Raw genomic sequence first — 27,414 nt, 5'->3', positions numbered from 1 at the left:
AATACAACCCCACCCCCATCAATTCTGAGAAATTCTTGAATTGTGTGCATGTGTGCGTGTACACGTTTATGTTTGTGTGTGTGTGTGTGTGTGTGTGTGTGTGTGTGTGTGCGTGCTTGTGTGTTTGCCTGCGTATGTGTTTGTGCATGTGCATGCAGGCGTACATATGTCTACTGTGTGAGTATGTGTCATACGTATGATTACTGTGAATGTATGTGTGTGCGTGTGTATCTGTGTGCACATGGAATGGGTTAACATGACCCCTGGAGGCAAACATACGGAAAAAAATGGTCATCCTAGGCCCTACGGTTCTCAAGATATTCACAGAAAACTGTGTCTGCCCTACCCTCCTTTCGGGGGGTCCAGTACAGCGGGGGGGCTACAGATCAAAACGAAAAACGGAACACGAAAACGAGTTCCGTGCTATCCATGTGGGGTTACATGCCCACCAAGTTTCGTGTACCCCGGTCTTTCAGTGTCCCGGGAATCCTTGTTGGTGTACGGTCACTAAATGTACACATAAATTATTTTATTGTAAGGCCCCCCATGAACGAAAGTTCACAAAACTTGGCATGCATTCGTAGGGTGTCATAATGATCCTACACTTTCAATTTCGTGCAGTTTTGACCATGTCAGTCAGAGATATTGTGATGAAAACACCTAATTTTTTGCTTTTTAATTTTTAACTAGGTGGCGCTATACATGAAATAAGTGGTAATGGGATGGGTTGACATGCCCCCTTAAGACCAACATACAAAAAAAAGGTGGACCTCCTAGGCCCTACGGTTCTCGAGATATTCACAGAAAACTGTCTCCGGCCACCTACAGGCCAGTTGGTGTATAGTAACATAAATTAATTTATTGTGTGGCCCCCCATTAACAGAATTCCACGAAACTTGGCGTGCATTCAGAGGGTGTCATAATGATCCTACACTTCCAATTTCGTGCAGTTTTGACTATGTTAGGTCACAGATACCTGCGATTACAACACCTCATTTTTACTTTTTTGTGTTTAACTAGGTGGCGCTATACATGAAATGAGTGGTTATGGAATGGGTTGACATGGCCCCTTGAGATCAACATACAAAAAAAAAATGGTCCTCCTAAACCTTACGGTTCTCGAGATATTCACAGAAAACTGTGTCTGCCCTACCCTCCTTTCGGGGGGTGCAGTCCAGCGGGGGGGCTACAGATCAAAACGAAAAACGATGGTTCCATGCCATCCATATGGGGTTACATGCCCACCAAGTTTCGTCTACCCCGGTCTTTCAGTGTCCCGGGAATCCTTGACAGAAATTTGGACATGCGAAAAAAAAAAAAAAAAAAAAAAAAAAAAAAAAAAATCTGACTAAACCTTCGCTGCGCGGCGGTCATAATAATATGAGCTTTATAACTAGGGTTCAAGGGTTGCAGTTTAAGAAACCTTGAAATGATTTTTTAAAAAGCTTAATTTTAACACTGGACTAAAAGGAATAAAAAGGTACAAAACATTTTGACAGCTTTGGTTCCTTTTTGTGGATGAACTTCAGAGTTTTGTAGACGAACTTCACACAAAATAAATCACATGATGATATGAAGTCAAAAGACCGCTTGAAAGAAGTCACATGAAGTCAAGCAGTCATGTGATTTCTTTTGTGTGTTAAACTTTTTATGAGGACTACCATCACCTGAATGCATAAATGAACCTTCATGGACACACTTGAATAAACCTCTGAAGTTCGCCTACAAAAAGGAACCAAAGCTGCCATCTTTGCCCATATAAGGAGATCCGGATGTTAATTGAAGCTGACTACTTATGGCAAGTTGCATTGCAAGTTGTCTCTGGGGTAGCAAAAATCTAAGTTTGCCGTTTTAACATATCGAAGATCACAGGCGCCACTGTCAACAAAAATTAGCTGTCAGCGCTGGTAGAAAGTTTTTTAATTACTATTTTTAACATGTTGATGGAATTTGTATCATTTGACTCTGAAGGGAGAGAGATGCTGTCACTGCACATATGTACCTCTCCTCAAAAGCACAGTAAAAGTTCCCTACCTTTGCTCCTGTGGAATGCCCTCAAACTTGTTTGTATTAGGTGACATTTTGCTGATAGGTGGTGGTGTAGAGTCACTTCCTGTAAAGAAAATACTGTTAGGAATAATCTTTTGAGATGGCCGTTTGTCGCCATGGAAATCTTGCAGTACTTGCGGTGAGTTTGTGTTTTTGTGTGTGGTGAACTACCACAGCCATTACGTACCTGATAATGACTATACTTAAAAGTTACATTTGAGGGGTTTTTTTTGGAATTGGTTTATAAACATAATACATAAGTAGGCAAGTAACATAATATTGAATAAGCAGTTAACTGAGATAAGAACAAAGAACCATACACATGGTAAAAAAACAGCCAGTATTCCAATTCTGGTCCTATAAGGTTTGATGATGTTGATGTCATAAAGACATGTTAATGTGTACATGTGTATGTAAACATGAAACAGAACTGGACCTGTCAATCACTTGATGCAGATAATCAAATTGAGTCCTCAGGACCATGATTGGAAATCACTGGTGTTAATTACCCAGAATCCTCTGCGGGTATCATGCACATCATGGGTGTCAAGGCAAGTGTCAAAGGGCATGGCACAGGGGGTACTTGCAAGGCTGAGCTGTCAATTAGCTGATACCAATTATGTAAATCTCTGGCGAAGGTTTTGATTTTCTAAAAATAGACCAAGCTCTGAGGCTTCTTCCTGAAATAACTGTAAAAGCTGGATGATGAACGATATTTATTATCTGGATGATAATAAAAACAACCAAAAATGTTTAAATAAAACTGACAGACACATTGACATGTTTGTGAATATATATGTGGAGAGGACTGCACACATCAAAACATTGACAAGATCGCAGCTTGAGGCTAGTTTGTTTAGATCAGACATAAGAAAGGGACGCTTACTGAAGGATAACCTACAACTAAGGCTTCTGGCTTGGCCTGGGTAAATACAAATGCAAACTCTTAGCTTACTTTTATCATCATGTGGTGAGAAAACCTAAACAAATCACTAGTCACATAACATATGTGACTTGTCAGAAATGGGTCATGTGCATGACTCATTCTGACATATGGCCTGAGACATAGTTAGCCCCAGGGCTAGCAAGCTAGCTGAGATGCTGTTGCATATCCCACTATACTGTATGACAATGATGAATGACACTTAGCTTACTCATGATGTTCAAAAAGTGTTGAGTTTCACAAAATGTATGCTGATTAGGTTGGCCTTTCCCGACAACTGTTAAAGAGTAATGGCAACAGCCAAGGCTGACAGTGATTTTGTGCTAATGATGCAAATCAAATTGTCCTTGTAGAGGTGAGCAAGACTCGCTTACTGTTGAGTCAAGAGAATGAGCTGAAATGCAACTCAATCCCCGCAAAACACAAATGAGAGATTTTAAAACTACTTTTACCCCATGAAGGGGTAACAGCAACACTGTCTGAAGCTATCTGTACATTTTTGTACATGTTCTCACATTTCCTCTGCGGTTTTAAGCTTTCATTGACTTTTCTTCTACTCTTCCATGGATTTGTTGTAGGCAAAAGGGTAATCAGGTTAAGGTTTTATGCAAATGTACAAAAAGTTTGCACTAGGGCAATGCTGAACCACCAGCCTAAGTATAGGGCCCTGCTACATAAACAGAGCCATAAGACTTATCGGAGGAGAGACGAGGCGTCACCTGATTCTCTGGGGGACAGTCCGGCGGGCTCCACGTGGGGTTGCCCACCTTTGCTCAGGTGTGTGTGGGAGAGAGGGGTGTGCGGGTCAGACAGGGTGCGCTTGTGCCCGGGGGGAGGGGGAGGAGGTCTCTTCTTGGACAGGGTGGAGGTGCTGCCCCCGCCGGGGGACTGGGTGGAGTTGGCAGGGAGGGTGGAGGGGGTAGCTGGGGGTTGGACACAAACACGACATACACACACATGCATGATTTAACACGGGAGGGAGGGAGTTAGGGATTTGGTTGCTGACAACATGATCATCAAACATGGTATTTGGCAATGGAAGCTTGCAGGATCAGAGGAGGATGGATTGAGGAAGGAGTAACGAGACACTGAGGAGGCGTATGCCAAAGCAAGGAGAAGGGAGCAGGGGGGGTGGAGACGCAGGGACAGAGGAAAGAGGAGAACAGCAGGAAGAATAGGAGAACAGCGGAAGGGAGATGGGGAACAGCGGAGGGGAAGAGGAGAACAGCGGAGAGGAGAGGAGAACAGCGGAGAGGAGAACAGCAGGGGGAAGAGAGGAGGGAAGCAGGGGGCGGGAATAGAATCTCTGGAGCCTATCAGAAGGATTTCACGGAGAAACTAAAGAGGCCCACAGAAGCTCTGGGGCTGCGGAGAGCTTTCATGGCCTGGTCCCTAAGAGAAAACTAATGTGTGCAGACACTACAACCACAGAATGAGGCTTTGAACAGTTGAACAACACAAAGCAGTCACTACATGTAACACTGGGATGGAGATATGAAGACTTGACTTGGAAACAGTAAATATAGTGCCCAGAACACCACTGATAATATGAAACAGTAAATATAGTGGCCAGAACGCCACTGATAATATGAGAAATAACCTAAAACTTTAAGGCTTTACCAAACCTTAAATATAGAACATTGAAAGACTGATGTAATGTGATAAGAATCCTACACACAAGCTAGAATTTGACTAGTTTTGGCAGCGTGGGCTAAGAGAAAGCTCAGCCGTGGGTGAACACAGGAGCCGTGCAGTGAGGGGTCAGGGAGAGCAACACGGGTCAAAATGAGACCGCACGTTGGGCTTCATCGTCCAGGTGGACGCAAATCCTCAGGAAGTGCATCTAACAGAACACCTCGAGGATGCAGCCGCAATAACAAATCGTCCCCATTAACAACAAAAGGTCCAAGACAGGGATCAGAACAAAAATAACTTACACGGTCAATCAGCGTGTCTTGGTTACACAAAGTGTTATTGTTATTGAGAACACAGAGTTCCCAAGGTAAGGAGATGAACTACATGCAACGTGCGTGCCCATTTTGAACCCAATTTTCACCCATGATGCAATTCGAGGGTTCTATTGCAGGTGACACCACGGAGGTAGCGTGGTGCACCAGAAAAACGTATATCAAGCAAAACCCAAAGAAAGAGAGATATTCACTGATGTATGGCCGCGTGCTCGCCAGAGTGGCGTAGTGTGAATGAGAACCAAGGAATGCCAGAGAGGGAGCTGCAGGAGGAAGAGGGGGAAAGAAAGAAAAAAAGAGAAAGAGATGGAGAGGGGAGAGCAGATGTCATTCATAAAAGGCCAGTTCCGCAAAAACTCCTTTCCAAGCCCAACACAAACAAAATCAAGGAACGCATCGGATGTGCAGCGCTGAGCTGTAGAATCAGCACAGAGACAGAGACACTGCACACTGTTGAACTCAGAGGGGCAAAGAAAGGGAGTCTGTTCAGTTGAGCCGAGAAAAAGAGAGAGAGAAAGAAAGCAATTTAAAAAGAAAGAGAAAGCAATCCTTACAATCCTTATTACACCTCATAAACATTGCCTTTGCGGCTTATCTAACATGAACTGTTGAACCTCTGCAGGAAAAGTGAACAGAGCAGTTAGATGGAAGTGTGTGTGTGTGTGTGTCCAGAGGCTGTCTCATTGTGAAAGTGACACATGAAAAGGGGCAGTTCATCCTAAGCGACGTCCCATAAAGAAACACTGTTCAGCCTGATCGCAGACCGCACAAAGGCAGCGTTCAAGTTAACACACTGCCACATCAAGAGATATCGTTCATCTGGCGTCTCCATGGACTCACTACAGAGGAGCGTGTGTATAGCCAGTGTATCTCTGTGTGTGTGTGTGTGTGTGTGTGTGTGTGTGTGTGGGCGTGTGTGTGGGCGTGTGTGTCTGTGAAGGCTAGAGAACACCAAGCTCTTCTCTGAGTGAATTTATTGAGGCCTGTAATTGTTTTACTGCACACAGTTTGGCTTGTGCTCGGAGGGGCTGGGCTGTTAGTGTGAATGGCTGGCAGTGGCTTTGCGTGGCTGAGGGCTGAGGGCATTGGGGAGAGGCACCATCACCCTCCCATACCCACACCCACTGCCTGCCCACAGGCCACTGCAGAAATTGTCATCTGGTCATCTGGTGAAAAGCCGCATTATGACACCTCCTTCCGGTTGACACCAGGATGTTCCTCTGTGTCTGTGTGTCTGTGTGTGTGTGTGTGTGTGTGTGTCTGTATGTGTGTGTGTGTGTGTGTGTGTGTGTGTGTGTGTGTGTGTGTGTGACCAGGAGAGGTGTGAGATAAAGGTAGAGATACAGAAAGACGTAGAGACAAAGGATGGACAAAGACGTTTCTGAAAGGTCTACATTTCCCACTGTAATCTTAGGGATGAGTTGGAGCATCAGCATGCAGCGGTGGGCGAGCCGTCCAAATACACCATTTGAACACAAGGCAATAATTTTACATAAGTGAGAAAGATATCTGGTGGAAAACAAATCTCTCTTCCAGTCTTGCATAACAGAGAAAAATATTTCAGTGCATATTTCAGTGTCTGCGCAATTTAATACACTTTTAAATAAAAAAATAAATAAATGAATAAGCCTGTTAAATAAATGAAGTTAAATACAACAATTAGTTGATATAAATTGTTCCCCATTTGATGTGTACAGCATCAGTGGCGCTGTAGTGGGACTCGTCTGGCGTTCCTGCGCCTACTGTACCTTTGCCTGCGTTCCTGGGGGGCAGGGGCGGGGCGTCGGTGCCGGGGGAGGGGGGCGTGTCCGTGGAGGCGCTGTACATCTGATTGGTGAAGGCGCTGTAGGAGAGCCGCTGCTTGTCCCGCGGGCCCAGGAAGCTGGGCAGGGAGAGCTTGTCGTGGGGGGACAGGCTGGACGAATGGCAGAAGCTCTGGGGCCGCGGAGAGCGATCCTTCTTTATGGGGCTCGGCTGCAGGGAGAGAGACGGCCAACGGGGGAAGTGAAAGAGGGATAAATGGATGAGTAGTAGTATTAATAGTTATAGTAGTAGTAGTTATAGTAGTAGTAGTATTAATAGTTATAGTAGTAGTAGTAAGAGTAGTAGCAATAGTCATAATAGTAGTAGTAGAATTATTATTAGTATTAGTAGTAGTAGTAATAATAGTCATATAAGTAGCAGTAATACTAGTAATCGTTTAAGTTTGATGCAACATCGGCATCTATGGCTATATCATGGCAAAAAAGCTATAATATAATAAAACTACAAATTTCATTACAGATAAATGGGTGAAATGGGTTATAAAAGTCAGCTGGAGAAGCTGGTTAGATGTGTGGGTGATTTGAGGATTCAAGTGAGATTTCCATATTGGTCCAGGGCCTGACAAACCGAACAAACCAACCTTGAAGTCCAAGTCATCGTCGCTCTCGTCCAGCTCCTCCAGACGCAAGTTCCAATCATACTCCACATGTACGTGCTGGTTAAACTTCCCTGCAGCAGCTTGCACCAGCTGCAACACACACACACACACACACACACACACACACACACACACACACACACACACACACACACACACACACACACACACACAAATACAGTTATGAGTACAGGTCCGAGGGCAACCCACTATCCCCTGTGTGAAGAGAGCTGACCCCAGGTCTACATTAGCCTCTGCCTCCTCTCTTTCAGTAATGTTACAGTGCTGACCTCTCAATGTGAATCTGACACCCAATGGCTTACCGACACCCTGCGTTTGGATATCTGAATCTGGAGAGAGCCTCAGTGACAAAACCTGAAGAGTTCTTCTCATCAGCAGAGACGTGCAACTAGTGATTCCGTACCTGACTGCTGCCCTCCAGTGTTCAAATGTTATACTACAGGCCGAGGATACATTTTTTCAAAATCTTACACAGGAGTGATTATATGAATGTGTGCATTTGTTGGATTTGTAGATTTTTCCAAATCGGATTACTAGCATGTCTTTTTAATCACTAAATATGTTAACAGATCAATTAATAATCACATAAACAGTACCTAAACCACCAAAAAAATGAATAGGACACGGACACCTACTATGCATGTTAAATTGCTAAAAGACTGAGGGACTAATGACTGAACTAGAACAGAGATGGAAGCAGTCCATGTCCTTTCAGACGGGCTACCCAGGTAATGCTTACCGCCTCCTCACACTGGCGGTTCCTCAATCGCCTAGCAACATCCAGCGCTGTCTCTCCATTCTGATTGGCTGGAAGACACAGGAGACATTGCATGATCATGACTCAGGGAAAGCTATTAAGATGTGTGGGTTGTAGGTCTCTGGATGTGTGTGTGTGTGTGTGTGTGTGTGTGTGTGTGTGTGTGTGTGTGTGTGTGTGTGTGTGTGTGTGTGTGTGTTGCACATTTTATTTATCATATCTGATACAGGGGTATAATATAATTCTGAGTTATTGTTATAGTGTATGTGTGTATTATCTCACTGTGTGTGTGTGTGTGTGTGTGTGTGGTTTCATGTGGTACCTTTCTCAGAAGTGAGAGAAACAGATTGTGAGTGTGGTGATATGAGTATTAGGATATGACTGAAACAGATATGAGTGAAATGGAGCGACACCACAGATTGTGTGTCTGTTTATGAGTATGTGTGTACGTTTGTGCTCTCCCTGTGTGTATGTGTGTATGTTTGTGCTTTCCCTGTGTGTATGTGTGTATGTTTGTGCTCTCCGTGTGTGTGTGTGTGTGTGTGTGTGTGTGTCTCTTACGGATATCAGTGGCCGGCTTGCCCCTCAGCAGCAGCTTGAGGCATTCATGTTTCTCGTACATGCAGCAGTAGTGCAGAGCAGTGTTCCCCTTCTCTGTCTGCTTGTCCAGGTTTCCACTACACACACACACACACACACACACACACACACACACACAAAAACAAACAAAAAAAGGCCAAGAGGTCACAAAACTGTCAACCAGATGCTGTTACATCTTTGATCACAGCAGAGAGACACACACAAGAGACCAGTGCAAGCGGGTGTGTTTGAGTGTGAGTGTGTGTGTGTGCGACGCCGCAGTCGCTCCACACACCCCGTCAGCTCAACATCTGCCCGAGCAGCTGCACTGGAGTTGGATCAAAATCCCCGTATCCCCCGGCAACCTGGCAGCTACCTCAGAGGCCTGCTCCACTACTGCAGAGTCAGTAGGACCCACCCACACTATACTTCATCTCTCTCTCTCTGTGTGTGTGTGTGTGTGTGTGTGTGTGTGTAGTAGTGTAGCACTACATAGCCTAGTATTAGCTTTCATGTCACCACAGGGACTCATAGCCATGTGAAGAGACCTAAATGAGGCTGTTGACATTCAAACAACGCCTCGCTCATCAGACTGCTCTTCAACAAACACATGTGACTGAACAACACACATGTTGGATTGCACACACCCATATACATAACAGACAAAACACATACACAAAGAAATGAACAATCTCAAACTTCCTCACTCACTCACACACACACACACACACTTACAAATGTGTTAATGCTCGCTCTTACACACACACTTAATTTTTGCTGGGAGGCACTTGGGGAGAGGTGGTGCTGCACGCACCAGCAAAGCGAACGCATTTGGGTCAGCTGTGAGTGAAGCGTCAGAAAGGAGAGGAATAAAGGAACGCAACAGAGTGGCTGTGTGACTGCTGTCTGACCTAGTTCTCCTCGCCTTGTGGGAGTCTACAGCGTGAGGAGGAGAGTAGCTCAGGCTCTCGCACTCCCTCGCTCTCGCAGTTTCTCTTTCTCTCTTGCTCTCCTTTTTTCACGCTCTCTCTCTCTCTCTCGCTTTCTCTCTCTCAAGCAGTCGCTGCTGTTGTGTAAAACCAAAAGCACAGTACAAGCCTGGAGTCAGGAAGCACATTTATGAGGGTTAAATTCGGAATAAGCTGAAAGATGAGAGAACAGCCTTTACAACCAACCAACCAACCAACCCACCCACCCACCCACCCACCCCCACCCCCACACCCACACCCACACCCACACCCACACACACACACACACACACACACACACACACACACACACACACACACACACACACACACACACACACACACACACACACACACACAAAAATCAGGGCAGCTCTAATCCCCCTCATTGTGTTTTCAATTCTCAGCCTTGGAGCAGTTTCTTTACTTGTGTTGTTCTTCCTGTGTAGGGTTGTAAGCCATTTCCTGAGATATCACCAATCTAGGAGAGAAATTTAGTTTTTAAACAAATTTGCTGAAATGTATTCATTTTTGTTAGGGTCATAGATACTACTGTATACAATATACCTTTTCTCTGATGGAATGAAAGCTTTTTGAAGCTTCTATTGTTTTTCATGGCAATCATGTTATGTGATATGGCATTTTGAGGTATTCTGGTGAGCTAAATATTTCACAAAAATGCTAAAATAGTGACATGATTACAGGCACGCAACATATTACATTTTGCCACAATGGTATGTGGCATACATAATGCTTGTGAGTGTATCAATGCGAGCATACAGTATGTGTTTAGGTTCAGAGACTTTAAATATGTCTTGCAAGAGAGTACTAGATGAATTCACTGTTTATGTTTGGGTACATGAGCTGAGATCAGTTATAGTGGCGTGAGAGAGTCAGAGGCCAGTGAGTATCAGTCTAACTGATAACGACATCTGATCCAGTGAAGGAAGGAGAGTGAGAGAGAGAGAGGGAGGGAGAGAGGGAGAGAGAGGAATAGAGGGAGAGAGTGAGAGGGGAAAGCGAGAAAGAGAGATCACCACCTGCACACACACACCAAGCTTAATCTCCCCTCCGACCTACTTTCATGACCCTAAAAGTGTGTGAGTATGAGTGTGTTTTTGTGTCTCTGTGTGTGTGTGTGTGTGTATGTGTGTGTGTGTGTCTGAGAGAGAGCCTTTCCTGTTGCCCCCCTGTCTTTCCCACCAGGTTCTAAGCCAGACAGTGAGTGTGTGTATTCCTGTGTATCCCAACACACACGTCCGCTGCAAACCCACACACATTCCTCACATGCCTGCCATATTTTCCAGGATGTGTGTCCCAGTGATCGCTCATAGTTTCTGATGTGATGGGATGTCAGCCCGCTGCTGCAGCTTTTCCACTTAAGACAGATCCCACAGCTTCTATTGGGGAGCCCATCACCCATGCATATTAATCTACTACAAAATCACCAAACTTTCAGACTCCAAGAAAATAAGATATACTGATAGTACCTGTTGTGTAATGAAATAATATAACTCTCTCTAACTATGGCCACCGCCTTGATTCCTAACTGAAAACATAGCTAGAAACTCCCTGGTTGGGTCCTTTCCCTTATTTGTTCTAAACATCTGGATCAAAGACCTGTTCACCCGTCACATCCATATCATATCAAAACAACATATCCGTATCAAAACACAGATGTTCAAGTGACTATGCATGGGTTTGGTTTCTCAATGGTCCTACACTGCATCCCATTAGTCATTATTGGCAGCTGGGGCTTCTTCATTACATGTGTCAGTGCTTACCTGTTCTGGACCAGGAAGTCCACCAGGTGCAGAGAGGTGTGGTCAGCTGTCCGCACGGAGTAGTGTAGTGCAGTCTCGCCGGCCTCCTGTATGTACACACACACACACACACAAACACACACACACAATCACAAACATGCATACGCACATACACACAACACACATACACACACCTATTAGACAAATTCATACTGTTGCATATAGTTGCACCAGCTGTAACAAGCTAAAGATGTACCCCTTCATCACATCAAAGCTTCTAAGCCAGTCACAAGTCACAACTTCTTTTGAATCATTGCATCCGTTTAGTCTGCCTGTTGGGCTGACAGCTCTCTTAATGACATCCAGGACCAGAGATGGCACACCGCTGTGTGTCTCTGCACATGATACATTTGTATACAGTGTGTTTGTGTGAGTGTGTGCAGATCTACTGCACTATATGTTTACATATGTACATATTATACACATGTATGTACAAGTCTGTACACTGTGGTGTGTGTGTGTGTGTGTGTGTGTGTGTGTGTGTGTGTGTGTGTGTGTGTGTGTGTGTATGCGTGTGTGTGTGTGTGTGTTCTGCCCATCTGTCGATCCCACTCATCTGTCCCACAGGGCCGCGGCTGCGGGTACTCTGACTGGGATGATGAGTCACGCTGTAAGCTGAACCCATCAGCATTCCCGACACACACCCCTGACTCATGCGCACCCACGGAAAGCTCCAGAACAAAAACCAAAAAAAAAAAGCACAAAGGGGTTTCATTTCTCTCCCCAGCATGTCATTTCAGCATCCACATCTCTCTCACACACACACACACACACACACACACGCACACACGCACACACACACACACACACACACACACACACACGCACACAAACGCCCCCTCCGTTCCTAACGCTCCACTGCACACATCAATACCCAACTCATTTATGGACATCACGTCAACCTGGATTTTCTGTTTCGGTGAGTCATACAGAAACGTATACGCACTGTGCAGCTTGAGATGCCGCACCCATGGCAGAGCGCTTGTGCTTGAGATGCCGCACCCATGGCAGAGCGCTTGCTTGTTGCCTTGAACTGAGTGACTCTCTCTCTCTCTCTCCTGTCTCCTTTTTATCCATCAATCCAAACTCCAGTGGCAATGGACGTTGCTTGGGGGACGTGAGGAGACAGATGAAGGGATGTGTGTGTGTGTGTGTGTGTGTGTGTGTGTGTGATGGCGAAGGATGTTGCTTTGTCATGGCATAGGGAAGTGAGTAAGGGCGTCTGTTCCCATGCAGGTCCAGTGGGCAGGATGTAGGGCAGCTATTACGGATGGGAAAAACCAGTGACCTGTTCATCCCATTTAATCAAAAGTATGGAGCTTCATGGCTTCATAACAACAATACATCCTATATATTTGGCTATAGAGCCATGTTTTGGTATCGATACTGAGCTTTGGGATACCTTAGGAAAGTCCTGGAGCCTCTAAGCATGCAGTGACATAGAATACAGTACACTGCATAAAAGAATGAACAACTTCCTAGTGCCACATTCACATAGTTGACTGTGTGAGCAATTCAGTTTGTTCCCCTTCAAGTCATTTAAAGGTGCTCTTAGCGATGTTCCAAAAACAGCCTGATAAGCCTGGACCATAAAAACATAAACTGTTCCAGCCAATCACCGACGAGATGCGCGTTTAGGAGAGTTTCAATTGCACGGGGGGCACCTTTAAGCCATTTATAATACTAATTACAAAAATGTTTTGTGAGAACGTGGAGGCCGAGTTGGGACCAGTAAAAAAATCTATTCCCTGGGATCATCTGTGCACTCACCTGCACAGAGTCTGGGAGGGGCTCCATGAGTTCCACCCCTTCAGCGTACACCTGGATGAGGGATAGGAGGTCACGTGACCGCACGGCCTCATACAGTTCGTTCATCTTGGCGGCTGCAGAGCTGCAGGTCTTGCGGGCAAACTTGTGGTCGACGTACTTCGCATTGATGTACTCCTTCCGTGCCGTCCTGAGAAAGTTATAAACACAGCACAGAAGAACCTAAATACGACATAAACTACACACATCGATTAACACACATCGATTAACTCTCTCTTTATCTAAAAAAAAAAGCATGTACAGCAACATAATGTTTTCTGAGAATTCATCAAACTTTCTCTAACTCCGTTTCCAAGTGCTCTACACCGGTCTAGTTGGGCTTGGAGGAACTGCAATTGAGTGGCCTGCTTCAGAGACCACAGCGACTACAGAGGGCCGTGTTGCCCTGTGTGTCATCATGCGGTGTTCTCTTGCACATCAAAACCATTCCTGCCAGAGCCGTCTCCGTGTGAGAAGAGGCCGTGCGCACTCAGGAGGGACATCAAAGGAGGGGACTGCACTTACATGCCACTGGAGGGGGTGGGCTTTGGAGACGGACTCGGAAGGTTCCCCTCCATGATCTCGTTAAAACTACTGTTTCCGACGTTCTTGGCCAGCTGAGGAGAGACACGGGCAGAGATGAGACTTTAGTGCACACGTGAAGACGTTTTCGGACTTTGATTCATCTGCCAGGATGAACTTCATGAATGTCACAAGACGGGCATGTCATTTTGTCTCTATGAGTGTGTACAAAACAACTGTGACTATGTGATTCATGTGTCCAAATGAATATTGTGAATGTTATATAGTATCTTTTTATGGTGAGTGTCTCAGCGAGCAGACAGAGAGAAAGATCAAGAGATGTAAGAGAGATGGTACAGTATGTTCTGTTTTTATATAAATTTGTACTTTTTGTGTAGAATTTGGCAATACAAGTTGAGCTTTTGTCATGCCAATAAAGCTGTTTGAAATGAACTGGAAAAAGCGAGAGAGAGCGCGAGATGCCTACCAAGAGCTCAGAGGTGCCCAGCTTGTCCAGCTCCATGGACTGGATGCGTGAGATGTGCACGCCCATCTCCCTGTGGATGCCTGAGCACTCGATGCATGTCAGGATCCCCAGGTTAGTGGACAGCCACTTTGGATCTACAGAAACAAACACAAGTGGTGTATAAGGTGAGTAATCTTCAGACAAACAAAAAGAGCATCCTTACAAATCACCACAGGGCACTGACAAGCCTTACACATCACCACAGCTCACTGACAAGCCTTACAAATCACCACAGGGCACTGACAAGCCTTACAAATCACCACAGCTCACTGACAATCCTTACAAATCACCACAGTTCACTGACAAGCCCTTCGCAGTGTATGCACTTTACACACAGCCAGATTTGTTCTTTTGTGCTGGAGGATGTACACAGTATGGGTGGGAGATTGATTAAGTGTGTTTGTAAAGCATGCCTGCATTGTGCTGGACTTCAACCACAAATAGAAAGAGGGACCAATCCTTTAGACCGAATGATTCTGGGAACCCGACTTATGCCTGCAAGTGGTAAGTCACACCACTAGGGGTCCTCAGTGAGCTCAGGACAGTCAAGGCTGGAACAGGCATAGTCGAACACGTCCGGCAATCAAGACGATAGCTTCACAGTGTGTGTGTGTGTGTGTGTGTTTGTTTGCATCTGCATGTCTGTACGTGTGTGGACCAAGGAGCTTGAGCATTGTGGTGACGGCCTACTGGTGACCTTGCTCAGACCCTGAGCTAGAGAGGCTGCACAAACGTGAGTGTGTGTACATGTAGTGTGTCTGTGCGCGTGTGTGTGTGTGTGTGTGTGTGTGAGCATGGGCTAAATCCTTTCAGAGGAGCGAGGAAAAGACAGCGGCAGAGATAAGCGGATAGCCGGGTGAGGAGAGGAGAGAAGCGTGGCACAAACGGCTTAATATAGCAACAGCAGACACACACTCACACACACACACACACACACACACACACACACACACGGCTGGAGACACCACAGGGGGCTACTGTTAAGCCACTAGGATCAGAGAGCAGCTCTCTAAAGCCACCAGGCTCCAGTGGACCTCCTTTCTCTAGAAGTGGAAGCCACAGTTAGGCAGGGGAATAAGACCACATTAAAACCGCCATGATACTGATGGCCAGTGCAGAAAAGACCAACGGCATAACACAAAGAGCAAGCGAGACGCTAGCTCTGCCAAGCTAACATGAAATGAAATGCATGCTATGGGAGAAGACAGAATTATACGCCTGTGAAGCTGACATATTTACAGTCTACTTGACTGTCACTGACAACAACATTCATCCCTTTGGACGTGTGCATTTTGTGCTGCCTACAATTTCTTACAGGGTGTATACACTGAAGTGCTTTCAGGGGATTTAGTCAACTTGGGGAATTTACTCGGTTGCATCAGTGCAGACGTATGGTTGCGTCAAAGCAGCTCAATGCATTTTCACAGAGGAAGTCACTATGCCACAGAAATTAACATACAGCTTAGGAGAGGAAACAACATATTGGTGGTCGAGAGCAAAGACATAACGCTTCAAACACCTCGCACCTTTGCCACGAGATTTAGGTTGAGATATACAGTATGCTGATGATGCTTCTTGTTAAAGCTGACCAACAATCACAAATTACAAACATCTCAGAAACATTATCTTAACATTATCAGTGTGAGTAGTTGATGTTCCACCCACTGAATGGGATGAGGGTTCGACTAGCGACGAGTCTCTGGCAACGGCCCTTCAATAGACGGTCTGCCAGGTAGAGCAGTCTCACATACTGATGCTGATGCCTGACAGTTTCATGTCTCTCTTGCAGACATCAACGGAGACGTGGGCGTCCTGTCTGACTGCCTGTCCTGTCTTCAGCTTTCATCATCACTTTCTTCCTGTTTCATGTTTTCAGCTTTCATCATCACTCTCTTCCTGTCCTGTCTTCAGCTTTCATCATCACTCTCTTCCTGTCCTGTCTTCAGCTTTCATCATCACTCTCTTCCTGTCCTGTCTTCAGCTTTCATCATCACTCTCTTCCTGTCCTGTCTTCAGCTTTCATCATCACTCTCTTCCGTCTCTCACTTCTCACTCGTACACCAACTCTTATGTTTCAGTGGGAAAAGAAGGCCACAGGTGATGCCTAGCCCTGGCTAATTCCCATTAGCTGAGAGAGAATGAAGAGAGGGGAGAGTCACTGTACAGGCACTGAGTCTGCAATGGCACACTCTCAGTGTGTGTGTGTGTCTGAGTGATAGGGATGGTGGAGGACCGGTCAGTTTGAATGCTGATGCCGCCCCCTGAGTGGAACTCTGCTCTCTCAGCCAGGCCTGTCCCACCTCTGGGACACGTATCTGGGAGCGCTGCCCAATGCCCCCTGACAAAGCAAACAGGATCGTGCTACGCCACGATTCCACACACACACACACACACACACACACACACACACACACACACACACACACACACACACACACACACACACACACACACACACACACACACACACACACACACACACACACACACACACACACACACATCCTTGTGCCGTAATAGATTGGCTGAGGTAGGGAGGTGATGCTCCGGGTCGAAGGTGAGCTGATTTGCAGTGCCAGCCAGCACGCGTCCTCTTTACGCACAACGGGAAGGGCGCCGAGGACCTGAGTCAGCTGCAACCGGACACGAGGGGAGCCCGATGCCAGCCGGAGGGACTGAGCGGTAAGGCGTGCAAATGTGTGTGTGTGTGTGTGTGTGGGTGGGTGTCGGTGTGCTAGGTGTGTGTGTGTGTGTGTATGTGTGTGTGTGTGTGTGTGTGTGTGTGTGTGGGTGTGCTAGGTGTGTGTGTGTGTGTGTGTGTGGGTGTGTGTGTGTGTGTGTAAGCTAGTTGTATGGGAAAATGGACACAGGGAAGTGGAGATTCTCTCCTTCTTCCTCTTGTTCACTGAAAACATAAACAGCACGTACGCAGAGCGATGGAAATATACGAGTCAAAAGAACAGTCACACACATTCACAGCCCCTTGTTCTCACAAAGGCCTCATTCACATCCCCTAGAATGCTGTCAGATGCGGTCACAGGGCTCCACAACATATAAAGACATGACTTCATATTACACACACACACACACACACACACACACACACACACACTCTCTTCTGGTTACCTGCAGCGCCACAGTCGCAGCACAGCTCGTTGCCGGGCGTGCGCAGCACCTCGTCGATGATTGCTTTGGTCAGGTCCTCCAGGCCGTCCTCCCCTCCGGTGGTCTGCTCGCCCCGGAACGCCATGTTCAGAGCCTCCTCCTTACTGTTGGTCAGCACGGAGATCCAGCTGCAATCACACACGCATACACAAACATAAACACACACGCATACACAAACAAATAGATCACAAACACAAAAACCATTGAATTGTAGTGAATATAAATCAACATCAGTAAAACAAAAGTCTTTGCAGATACCAGTCAAAAGTGCAAAAATACAGAAGAAGAAAAAAATTCATTCCATATGAAAACTATATATTTTATGTCAGTTCTAATGTCCATTCACACAAGGCACAATACCTCAAACACAATATGGACCATGGCATGATGAGACAATGGACAAACTGATTAGACATAACCATCCAGCAACCCCTTTACCCTGCAACATCCCTGATATGTCCCCAGGCACTCACACACACACTCCCATCTCCTGTTTTATAGTGCCTGCTTGTTGATGAGACTGAGGCCTTTGAGTACCAGCTCTAAGGCAAAGAGTCCCACTGGTTCAGAGGCAATAAGCATTACAGCACTGTCCAGGTCTCATGCTGACACACACACACACACACACACACACACACACACACACACACACACACACACACACACACACACACACACACACACACACACACACACACACACACACACACACACACACACACACACACACACACACACACACACACACACACACACACACACACACACACACACACACACACACACAGGCAGGCCTGGCCCCTTAGCTCATTAAATGCTCTTTATTGCTTATCTCTGAATCAGGCCCCTGACAGTGCTCTCTGTCCACTGCAGACACACTTACTGGCCACATGGTCTGGCCTAATGAGCATATGTAAGGAGTGTGTGTGTGTGTGTGTGTGTGTGTGTGTGTATGGTGTGTGTGTATGGTGTGTGTGTGTGTGAGAGAGAGAGTGTGTGAGTGAATGAGAAAGACACAAGATAGAGGAAGAGAGAGTGGAACTGGGTGTCTGATCTTTGTGTATCAGAGAATAGTGTATGTATGTGTGTACTAGTTTAACACCAGTGTGTATGAGGGTTTGCATGTCTCTAGGACACTGTGCAGGGTGGATATGTGTGTATGAGGGTTTGAGAGTCTCTAGGACACTGTGCAGGGTGGATATGTGTGTATGAGGGTTTGAGAGTCTCTAGGACACTGTGCAGGGTGGATATGTGTGTATGAGGGTTTGAGAGTCTCTAGGACACTGTGCAGGGTGGATATGTGTGGCTTGGCCTGTGTGCCTGAAGACGGCTGTGGGAATAGAAGACTGCGGTCTCTAAGTGACCTGAATAACTCACTCCCAGAGTGAAAAGCACCAAACCTCAACAACTGGCTCTTGGCACACACACCCACACACACACACACACGCACGAGACAAAACCATAGACACACACACACAAAGGAAAAAAATCTAAACCGACACCAACAGCACTCAGTGCTCCATAAACATAAAACAAAACACCACTTAAGCGGCAGTCCTTTTTCCGTTGTAGGTCCTCCTCGATAATCCCCAAGATGCCAATTTGCAGTAAAAAAACAAATGAAACGAGAAATGAAACCTAAATGGGCTCCAGTGTAATGACTGGCTTGTGTTCTTTTATTTTCACAATGCACGACTCAGTGGGCCAGTTGGTGCTTATTGCTATACTGCTGTGTAAGACACACACAAGGCTTGTGGAGATAGCATTACATAGCACTAGTCTTGAGATATTCAAAGTGCTGGTTATCACACAAAAAAGTTGAGTCTCCAGTGCATTGGGCTTTACAGAGACAAAACTCAACATCAATACCAGTGCAGCTTTGCCATGCCTTTATTTTTGATTGCTGTTGACCTAGTTTGGTTAAATGTGCAGTCACCCATGCACAAGCAATCTCAAAATTATTTTATGGTTGACACAACATGGAGATGAACTTGACCTGCACGACTGACATAAAAATACCACTATAAAATAGGGAAAATAGGGAAAATGAATGCACGTGCATATGTTGCCAGGTTCTTCATAGTTTCAGAAAGAATTTTATAGTCACTTACATTACAAACTCTTGCTCATCCTCTGCCTGAAAGTGATATGTGCGATTGTCTGTGAAGAAGTAAATGAAGGAGTTTACATGTCTGTTAATACTCTCACATACACAGCTTATGTTTTTGCTGAGAATAGTGTGTGTGTGTGTGTGTGTGTGTGTGTGTGTGTGTGTGTGTGTGTGTGTGTGGAGGGGGGTATGAGTGTCTGTGTTCTGTGTTTCTGTGTACAAGGTCAATCATGTGGCACGACTTACGGGAGATGAGGTCAAAGCACTTCCTGTCTTCAGCACTGGGCTTCACCTGGCATGTGAGCAGATTCAGCTTCACAGGCTGCCTGTTAGACTATAGAGAGGGAGAGAGAGAGAGAGAGAGAGAGAGAGAGATGCATTTTAATTGTAGTCTTAAAAAACCCCCGCACCAAACGCTACAACTTCAATTTGTTGCAATGAACAAAATGATGAGATGGAGGCAGAGGGAGATGCAAAGAAGACTGAATTTCAACAAAACAATAAATTGTTTGCAGCAGAAAACAACAGCATAAAGAATCAGCAAAAAAGTGCAGGGCTTAAAACCTGTACCTGAATTTATCAGGCATTTTTGAAGATGTCATAGGCCTACGGGCATATTGCCTACTTTAAAATCTTAAGGTTGGCCTATTTGATTCACCTTTTGCACATCTTAATGGTTCAAACTTCACATATTTTTGATCAAATAAACTCATTATTCGTGTCTACTTTGTCACATACAAATTTGTGACATAACGTTAACTGTCTACTATCGCTAACGTAACATCATTAGAATAAAATATGCTTCTACATAGCTACACTACCTTACTCAATGTCTTTTATCATAATACAATGTGAATTTATGTTGTAAATTCTCAAATTTCAAGAGAACGACATGAATGACAGATGCATGAGAATAAAATAAAAGCGATCGTTCATTTATCTTCTACCATATGCACATTTTTTCCCTTGGGGTCTACAATGATATCATGTCCTCTACAGAAATCAATTGATGGGATATCCGTCGTAGTGGCAGAGAACTTTAACCCCTGTAAAAGCGATGACAGGAGGACAATTCAATCAGAGGCGTGTACTGTACAGCAGAAGGTGACGGAGGGAGACGAGGTGGAGCCATGTTCGCTGCGCATTCACAGTCATTCGGTGAGCACGGCGAGAGGCTGTGATAGGCCGCTCCGGCTGCATTCACAGCAGCGGAGCGACATGAAGCTCATTTCACACCTCCAAGCGTTGCTGAGAGAAACCACACAATGTGTGTGTGTGCCCACATCAGCCGCCCGCCACACCCATTCACACACCGCAGGGCAGCTCAGTGGAGCTCAGACAGACACACTCCACAGCACACTGACCCAATTATTGATCTCACTCATCTACCATGCCCCATGGATTTAAACTAGAACAACATAGACTTAATAATATTATTATTGTATTACTATTACATATTATATAGATGTGTAGACTGACAGCAGTGAACGTGGTGGATGTGCACCATTTCAAAACATGTCTTTGATGAGGCTATGCTCTCTACATGTTGTGTTCATTGTGGATGGGAAATCCCAGGCAGTCAGTGTGGTTTCACAACATGTTGCAACATTTGCAGAGTGTGTGTGTGTGTGTGTGTGTGTGTGAGTGTGAGTGTGAGTGTGTGTGTGTGTGTGTGTGTGTGTGTGTGTGTGTGTGTGTGTGTGGCAACAACCAAGCTGTTTTTGTAAAGAGACATGTAACACCCACTTCAGGGAATATAGTTAAGAGGTCTGGTTTGGAACTGGAGTTAGCTTGAACACAAACTACCACTGACAGGGAAAGTTGGTTGATCGACCTCGTAACTTCTACACATCATATTGTCTCCCAGAGAGACTCCTGTGTGTGGTCTTTCACTTGTAATAGGCGTGCGAGTGCACAATATTAGACTGTTTTCCATAAAAAAATATATTAATTCAGACACAAATTCAAGTTCACTGATGTGGTACTTCAAATTGGAATAATTAGACCTAAAAAACGAAAAGACGACGACTGTGCTTAAATAGAGTGGAACTGAAGTGCAGCCAATAATTAAACGGGCACAGTGCGCACTACCATGCAAAATCAGAATGTATAATTTATCTGGATTAAAAAAACATGATAGTGTTTTTTACATTAAAGACAGAGCTGCGTCAATATTTCTTTAAGTGCGAGACACCCAGCATAAATCTTCAATGTGTGTGCAAAGCAGTGTAAAAAATACATCAAGACGCTCAGTTCGGTTTAAATATTCAAATATTCATATATATCAGTTTCGTATCATTTCAGTTTCGAATCATTCCAATCAAGACCAATGAAAGATGATTCCACTTTATATGAACAACCGCCATCATGGTGGCTGAACCCCCCCCCACACACACACACACACACACACACACACACACACACACACACACACACACACACACACACACACACACACACACACACACACACACACACACACACACACACACACACACACACACACACACACACACACACACACACACACACACACACACACACACACACACACACACACACACACACACACACACACACACACACACACACACACACACACACACACACACACACACACACACAAAACTGCTGCCCTGGGGCTCCATGCCAGGGCTGTGGCCAGCTCCAGCAGCAGCTCAGAGGGCTGGGCAGAGATGAGGGGACACAGACAGGGGAGAGGGAGAGGGGGAGGGAGAGGGGGATAGAGAGGGGGATAGAGAGGGGGGGGAGGAGATGTTAATCAGATACTAACAAGCAGTTATCAGTCCTGCAGGGATTAGCTGGCAGAGTAACAGACTGGCCTCGTGCCCGCACAAGAGAGCGACAGAAACAGAGGGGGAGAGAGAAAGAAAGAAAGAGAGAAAGGAAAGAGAGAGATTGAGGGAGGGAGAGAGTGAAAAAGAGACATATAGGCAGAAAGGAAGAGAGGGTCACAGAGAGATAGAGGGAGGGAAAGAGGCAGAGATAGGAGAAAGAAAGAAAACAGGAGACAGACAGAAAGAAAAGAGAGAGAGAGAGAGAGAGAGAGAGGGAAGGAGAGGTCATCAGCAGTTCGTCTGCCACAATGACTGCACACAGGCCATGGCGGCCTTGGCCTCTGCCAGCCTCTCTCTGACTGATCCAGAGTCTGTTCCCAAAATATCAGAGTCAGACCCAAGTCTCAGAGGGACAAGTGCACTCTCTGTGCTCCTCTCTGTGTAATCAGCTCTCCAGACATTCTAAATACATCTTAATGGGGGAACCTCACTGATCCAACAGTGACCCATGTAGTCGTGGGCCTGCATATGAGTTACATGTAAAATTCATATGGAGAGAGAGAGAGAGAGAGAGGAGAGAGAGAGGAGAGAATGAGAGAATATTCCAAAGGAACAGGAAAAAGGAAATACAGCAGCAGAACGCTGGTGCAGTGGAACGCTCTTCCTTCATGCTGACTCATCATTTCCACTTTTGTCGCCATGGCAGCAAGCACTGTGATTTCCTGACAGCCAACCAGCTAGCGGATGAGGGAGTGGACTTGTATCGGTTTCCTGCCGTATCCCGAAGTAACCTAATTTGGGTTTCTGTATCTTGTGGTAAAGTGTGTGTGTGTGTGTGTGTGTGTGTGTGTGTGTGTTATACTCACAGTGGCATGGGAAATGGTGAGAATGCCTCCCTTCACCGAGCACTGTCTCCGCTGCCACACCTTCCGCAACCTGTAAACATGATATTGTGAGATCAGTGTACCTGACAGTTTCTAAAATGTGTGTTTAAGTTTAAGTATATATTTGTGTGTGTGTGTGTGTGTGTGTGTGTGTGTGTATATCTTACCCATCGCTCTTCTTCATGAGATAGCCTTTCTTCTCGCAGCCAAACTCTTTGTTGCCTTGTAGCTGGTGCATGCTGTAGCCCCCCTGCTTGCTCTGAGAGTCCTACACACACACACACACACACACACACATTCAGTCACATACAATTATACAGCAATCTGAAACTTCAGACAAACGTCACACAAATGCACCAAACACACAAGTCCAAACACAAACTTCCACTGACAATCATGAAATCAACTAGACCTCAACCACAAAACCATTATTTCACATCACCATAAAACATTTTAAAAGCACACAGCAACCACAGACAGAGAAGTTATTGGCACAGTAACACATGCAAACCAGACAGTCAGTGAAGTGGTGTCTTAAACATAATAGCCAGTGAGCATGCAGCAGACTTACTCTCCTAGACTTCAATCCGGACAGGCAGCGAGAAAGAGATAGGACAACAACATGAAAGATACAGCCAGGTGGTGCTAGTGACCCTTTAGTGTGTGTGTGTGTGTGTGTGTGTGTGTGTGTGTGTGTGTGTGTGTGTGTGTGTGTGCGCATCGTGTGTGTGTGGTGTGTGGAGAGACCATACTTTAAGAACGTAGCAGTGAAACTGTGGGCGCGCCTGTGTATCTGTGTATCAGTGCAGTGCAGTGCATAACAATTCTACAGCTGCAAAGTGAAGTTGCAAAAAGCTAGCATGTGAGTAAAGTGCACCAGTGTATTAATTCATCAAGAATATAACACACATAACCAAACAACGGTTTTGTTTTCCAACACACAAACACAGCCGTGTAACTGTCATAGGCCCAGGCCATACTACAGAGCCATAAGGGGATCAATCAGTGAATATAACTGACGTGATACAGTGAATGCTACAGTGAGAGACCAAGACCCACCCACTGAGCAGAAGAGTGCTAATTCTATGCTAACATTCCTCCACAGCCCACCACAGCCTGCCTTTACAATGACGCATAATATGACAATGTATTATATTATATGTTTTCTATGCACATAAATAATGGGATTCAACTTCGGCCATATGACACAGGACAGAGCATTAGTTGTATGTTTTGTGGAATGTTTAATCTAGTCCAATGAAACGTGTTGTGTTTCAGGAGTACTATAATCCCATTCTTAATATATTTGTGTAACATTATGGTATGCCATCCCCTATGAAACTAACATGGCTAACAGTAGATTTAACATTCTATCTTTTTCAGAGCAAACTGAACTTTCTTAATGGACCCAGTACAAGGTTCTGATGCACTCCTTTCTCTGGGCCTACCTCTTTCTGATCAAGCTGCAGAGAGGACTTCAGCAGGTCTCTCAGAGCAGTGAGCTGTTTCTTCTCCTCATCCTGGGTCTGCTTTATCTGCAAACAAACAATGAAGAACTTCAGCTGAAGAATGCAGATGAGAAATCATCAGACCCCCAAGTTCAAATATAACCAACTCAAACAGAAAAAAAAAGTAGACGTGTACATACATTGTAGAGGTCAGCAGCTAACTTCTCAATGTACTGCTTCAACTTGTCAGCAGTTTTCAAGCCATCCTGAAAGAAACTATGAGGAGAAAAGAAGGGGTAGGACGCAGAACAGGGAAATTAATGAACTGTAATTGCTGAACCAACATGACATGTGAGTGTTATGCAACTAATTAATGTGGTCCTCCTTAGCACCTCTGCATGGCAACAAAGTTAATATCCATGACACAACAATGAAAACAAACTAACAAAAATGAACCCCATTTCTGTCCTTAATACTGTAGCTGATAGACTTTCACAACAGTGTAGCCTGCCCACTTTGCTTTGTTATTCTCATCCAACAGTATGGAAGTTATTACCATACCAAGCGGCTGCTGGACCTGAGGCTATTACGCTGACGACTGAACACTGCTGATGCGCATGACTAATAGCTGTGTAATGCCAAGACTGTCAACACAGACGATGCACTGACTCAGTGCTACTGAAATAGCCCAAATGCATGACCCTCCCCCACACCACCCCAAAACCCCAACCCACCCTACCACCACACTACACCCCCTGCCCCAAACCCACCATCCACCCGCTGTCAAGACACATCTGAATGTTGCCTCTGAATATTTATAAGATCTAAATATGACTGTACTTTCCAAAAGTCATCTGGAAGTGCACAGGCACCCATCCGGGAGGAAAAGTTGCTGAGGGCCTGAGTTGCCATGGTGACATAACCACCCCCAACCCCCTCAAAAAGAAATAAATAAAAACAGAAAACTGCAGGCTAAGCGCCAAGTGTCGTCATGGTGCTACTGCGCTAAATAGCACCTGATGTTACCGAGGACAAAGGTCTATTAGAGTCGGTGCAGCCAGATGCGGCCTTAATGTGATGTGTCTGAAGAGGCCTATATTCAGCAAACTCATCGTTTAATATCATGCTGATATTCGCTGTCCTTCACCTGAACCTCAGCTATTACTGATGACTCACGCAAAGCTATTGCTCTGGGCTTTCAGAGAAGTTCAATTCCCACACAAAGACACAGCTTTCAACCTGAGTCTGGGGGATAAGGGAGGAACACGTAACGGTCTTCATTTTTTTTTTCAAACCTAGCACTCCAAACTTCAAACTATGCACACTTAGAGTTAGAGTCAGAGGACTTACTTGCACTGTGCGTGGTAGTACTTGATCAGATTCTGGAGGAGGTCTACCCCTTTCTTGGTCTTGATTTCATTCACTTTGATCAGGTACTGCAGGGGAAAGGAAGAGAGGTTTTGGAGTATGCCAGCTTTGAGCTCTACGGGATGCATAAAACATTAGCAGGCAAATAGGATGTAGGGTTAATATTTAAGATGTATTATTAATAACTCAGAGGTAGTGCTAAAATGTTTTCTACTGGTGTTCTACTTTTGGCTTAATGAAGTTTGGTTTGGGACGTTTTGACAAAGCTCTCCTGTTGTGTGCGCTTGTGTTCACGGAGCTGTCTGACATGTTCCTCTTGCTTCAAACTGGGGAGTGTGGCGATCTGATCAATGCAACATCCTGACAAACGTCTCCGATCCCATCTGGTGCAGAATGAAAATCCCACCAAACAACCAACCAGGGGGTCTCACAAATTCCATGACACGCATCAGGTCTGTTGGACGTCTGAAGCGATTGCCGTTCCTCTCACAGAAGGAGCGGATGGGAGACAAAGCACTCTCTTATGATCATGTTTAATTCGGGACGTCTGAGAACAGCACACAAAGTGCAACACAGCAGACAACGAAAATCTATAAAACATGCTCACGATACAAATGAATAAAACATTAATCTTAATCCTGGTTTATCTTGTGGCAGGCAAATCCACAACAGCTTGCAGAGGGCTCCAGCTGCAGCCCATTTTGCAGCTCCGCAGAGGAATTTAATCTAGCCTGGTTTCGCTGCACGAGGAGTGCTGTGTGTGTGTGTGTCTTTGTGTGTGTCTGTGTGTGTGTGTGTATATATATGTGTGTGTGTCTGTGTGTGTGTCTGTGTGTGTGTCTGTGTGTGTGTGTGTGCGTGTGCGCATTCGGGTTCCTCTCTTTGTATAGCCCTTCATATTGAGGTCCAGATGCTTAAAGAGCGCATTGATTTGTGTGTACACTTGTATTCCCATGAATACATATGCTTTTGACATCTTCTGGTGTCCTGTTCTCTGACGCCACTGAAACTCTGTGTGAATGAGGAAGCGCTTCAACTACAATTAATAATTCAGCCTGCTAAACCTCTCCTTCTCTGAGCCAAACAAACACACACACACACACACACACACACACACACACACACTGCAGCATGAACCAAGAGAGGCAGAGAACGAGAGGGAAAAGATAAAATGCAAAATGAGGACACAGAGAGCAAATAAGCAAAAGTCTATTCACTTTGTGAAAGACTGGAGGCGACACGAGAGCCATATAGAGAG

General features: G+C 45.3%; 1 protein-coding gene across 10 annotated transcripts in view; it reads right to left on the bottom strand.

Annotated features, from left to right (window-relative positions):
- The window catches only part of asap1b (ArfGAP with SH3 domain, ankyrin repeat and PH domain 1b), an 80,343-nt gene that overhangs the window by 4,674 nt on the left and 48,255 nt on the right, over positions 1-27,414 (bottom strand). For 2 of the 10 annotated variants that reach the window (XM_076290928.1, XM_076290929.1), the window contains exons 9-28: positions 26,139-26,224; positions 24,989-25,064; positions 24,789-24,875; positions 23,508-23,608; positions 23,323-23,392; positions 19,905-19,992; positions 19,660-19,708; positions 17,510-17,676; positions 14,345-14,478; positions 13,861-13,952; positions 13,300-13,486; positions 11,491-11,576; positions 10,134-10,187; positions 8,721-8,836; positions 8,142-8,209; positions 7,364-7,471; positions 6,708-6,933; positions 5,154-5,222; positions 3,712-3,915; positions 2,035-2,113 (exon numbers count right to left, since the gene is read on the bottom strand). In XM_076290928.1, coding sequence (XP_076147043.1) covers positions 2,035-2,113; positions 3,712-3,915; positions 5,154-5,222; positions 6,708-6,933; positions 7,364-7,471; positions 8,142-8,209; positions 8,721-8,836; positions 10,134-10,187; positions 11,491-11,576; positions 13,300-13,486; positions 13,861-13,952; positions 14,345-14,478; positions 17,510-17,676; positions 19,660-19,708; positions 19,905-19,992; positions 23,323-23,392; positions 23,508-23,608; positions 24,789-24,875; positions 24,989-25,064; positions 26,139-26,224 — 2,147 coding nt within the window. The remainder of the gene's footprint in view (positions 1-2,034; positions 2,114-3,711; positions 3,916-5,153; positions 5,223-6,707; positions 6,934-7,363; positions 7,472-8,141; positions 8,210-8,720; positions 8,837-10,133; positions 10,188-11,490; positions 11,577-13,299; positions 13,487-13,860; positions 13,953-14,344; positions 14,479-17,509; positions 17,677-19,659; positions 19,709-19,904; positions 19,993-23,322; positions 23,393-23,507; positions 23,609-24,788; positions 24,876-24,988; positions 25,065-26,138; positions 26,225-27,414) is intronic. The other 8 variants (XM_076290932.1, XM_076290936.1, XM_076290935.1 and 5 more) reach the window with 6 other exon arrangements.

The sequence above is a fragment of the Alosa pseudoharengus genome, unplaced genomic scaffold, assembly GCF_046254945.1.
Source record: "Alosa pseudoharengus isolate Yale_2024_CS ecotype anadromous, Long Island Sound unplaced genomic scaffold, YU_APseudo_1.1 YU_APseudo_1.1_scf_18, whole genome shotgun sequence".
NCBI lineage: Eukaryota > Metazoa > Chordata > Actinopteri > Clupeiformes > Clupeidae > Alosa > Alosa pseudoharengus.
Note: the sequence above shows the minus strand (reverse complement) of the source record. Positions and strands in the feature narration are given on the sequence as shown.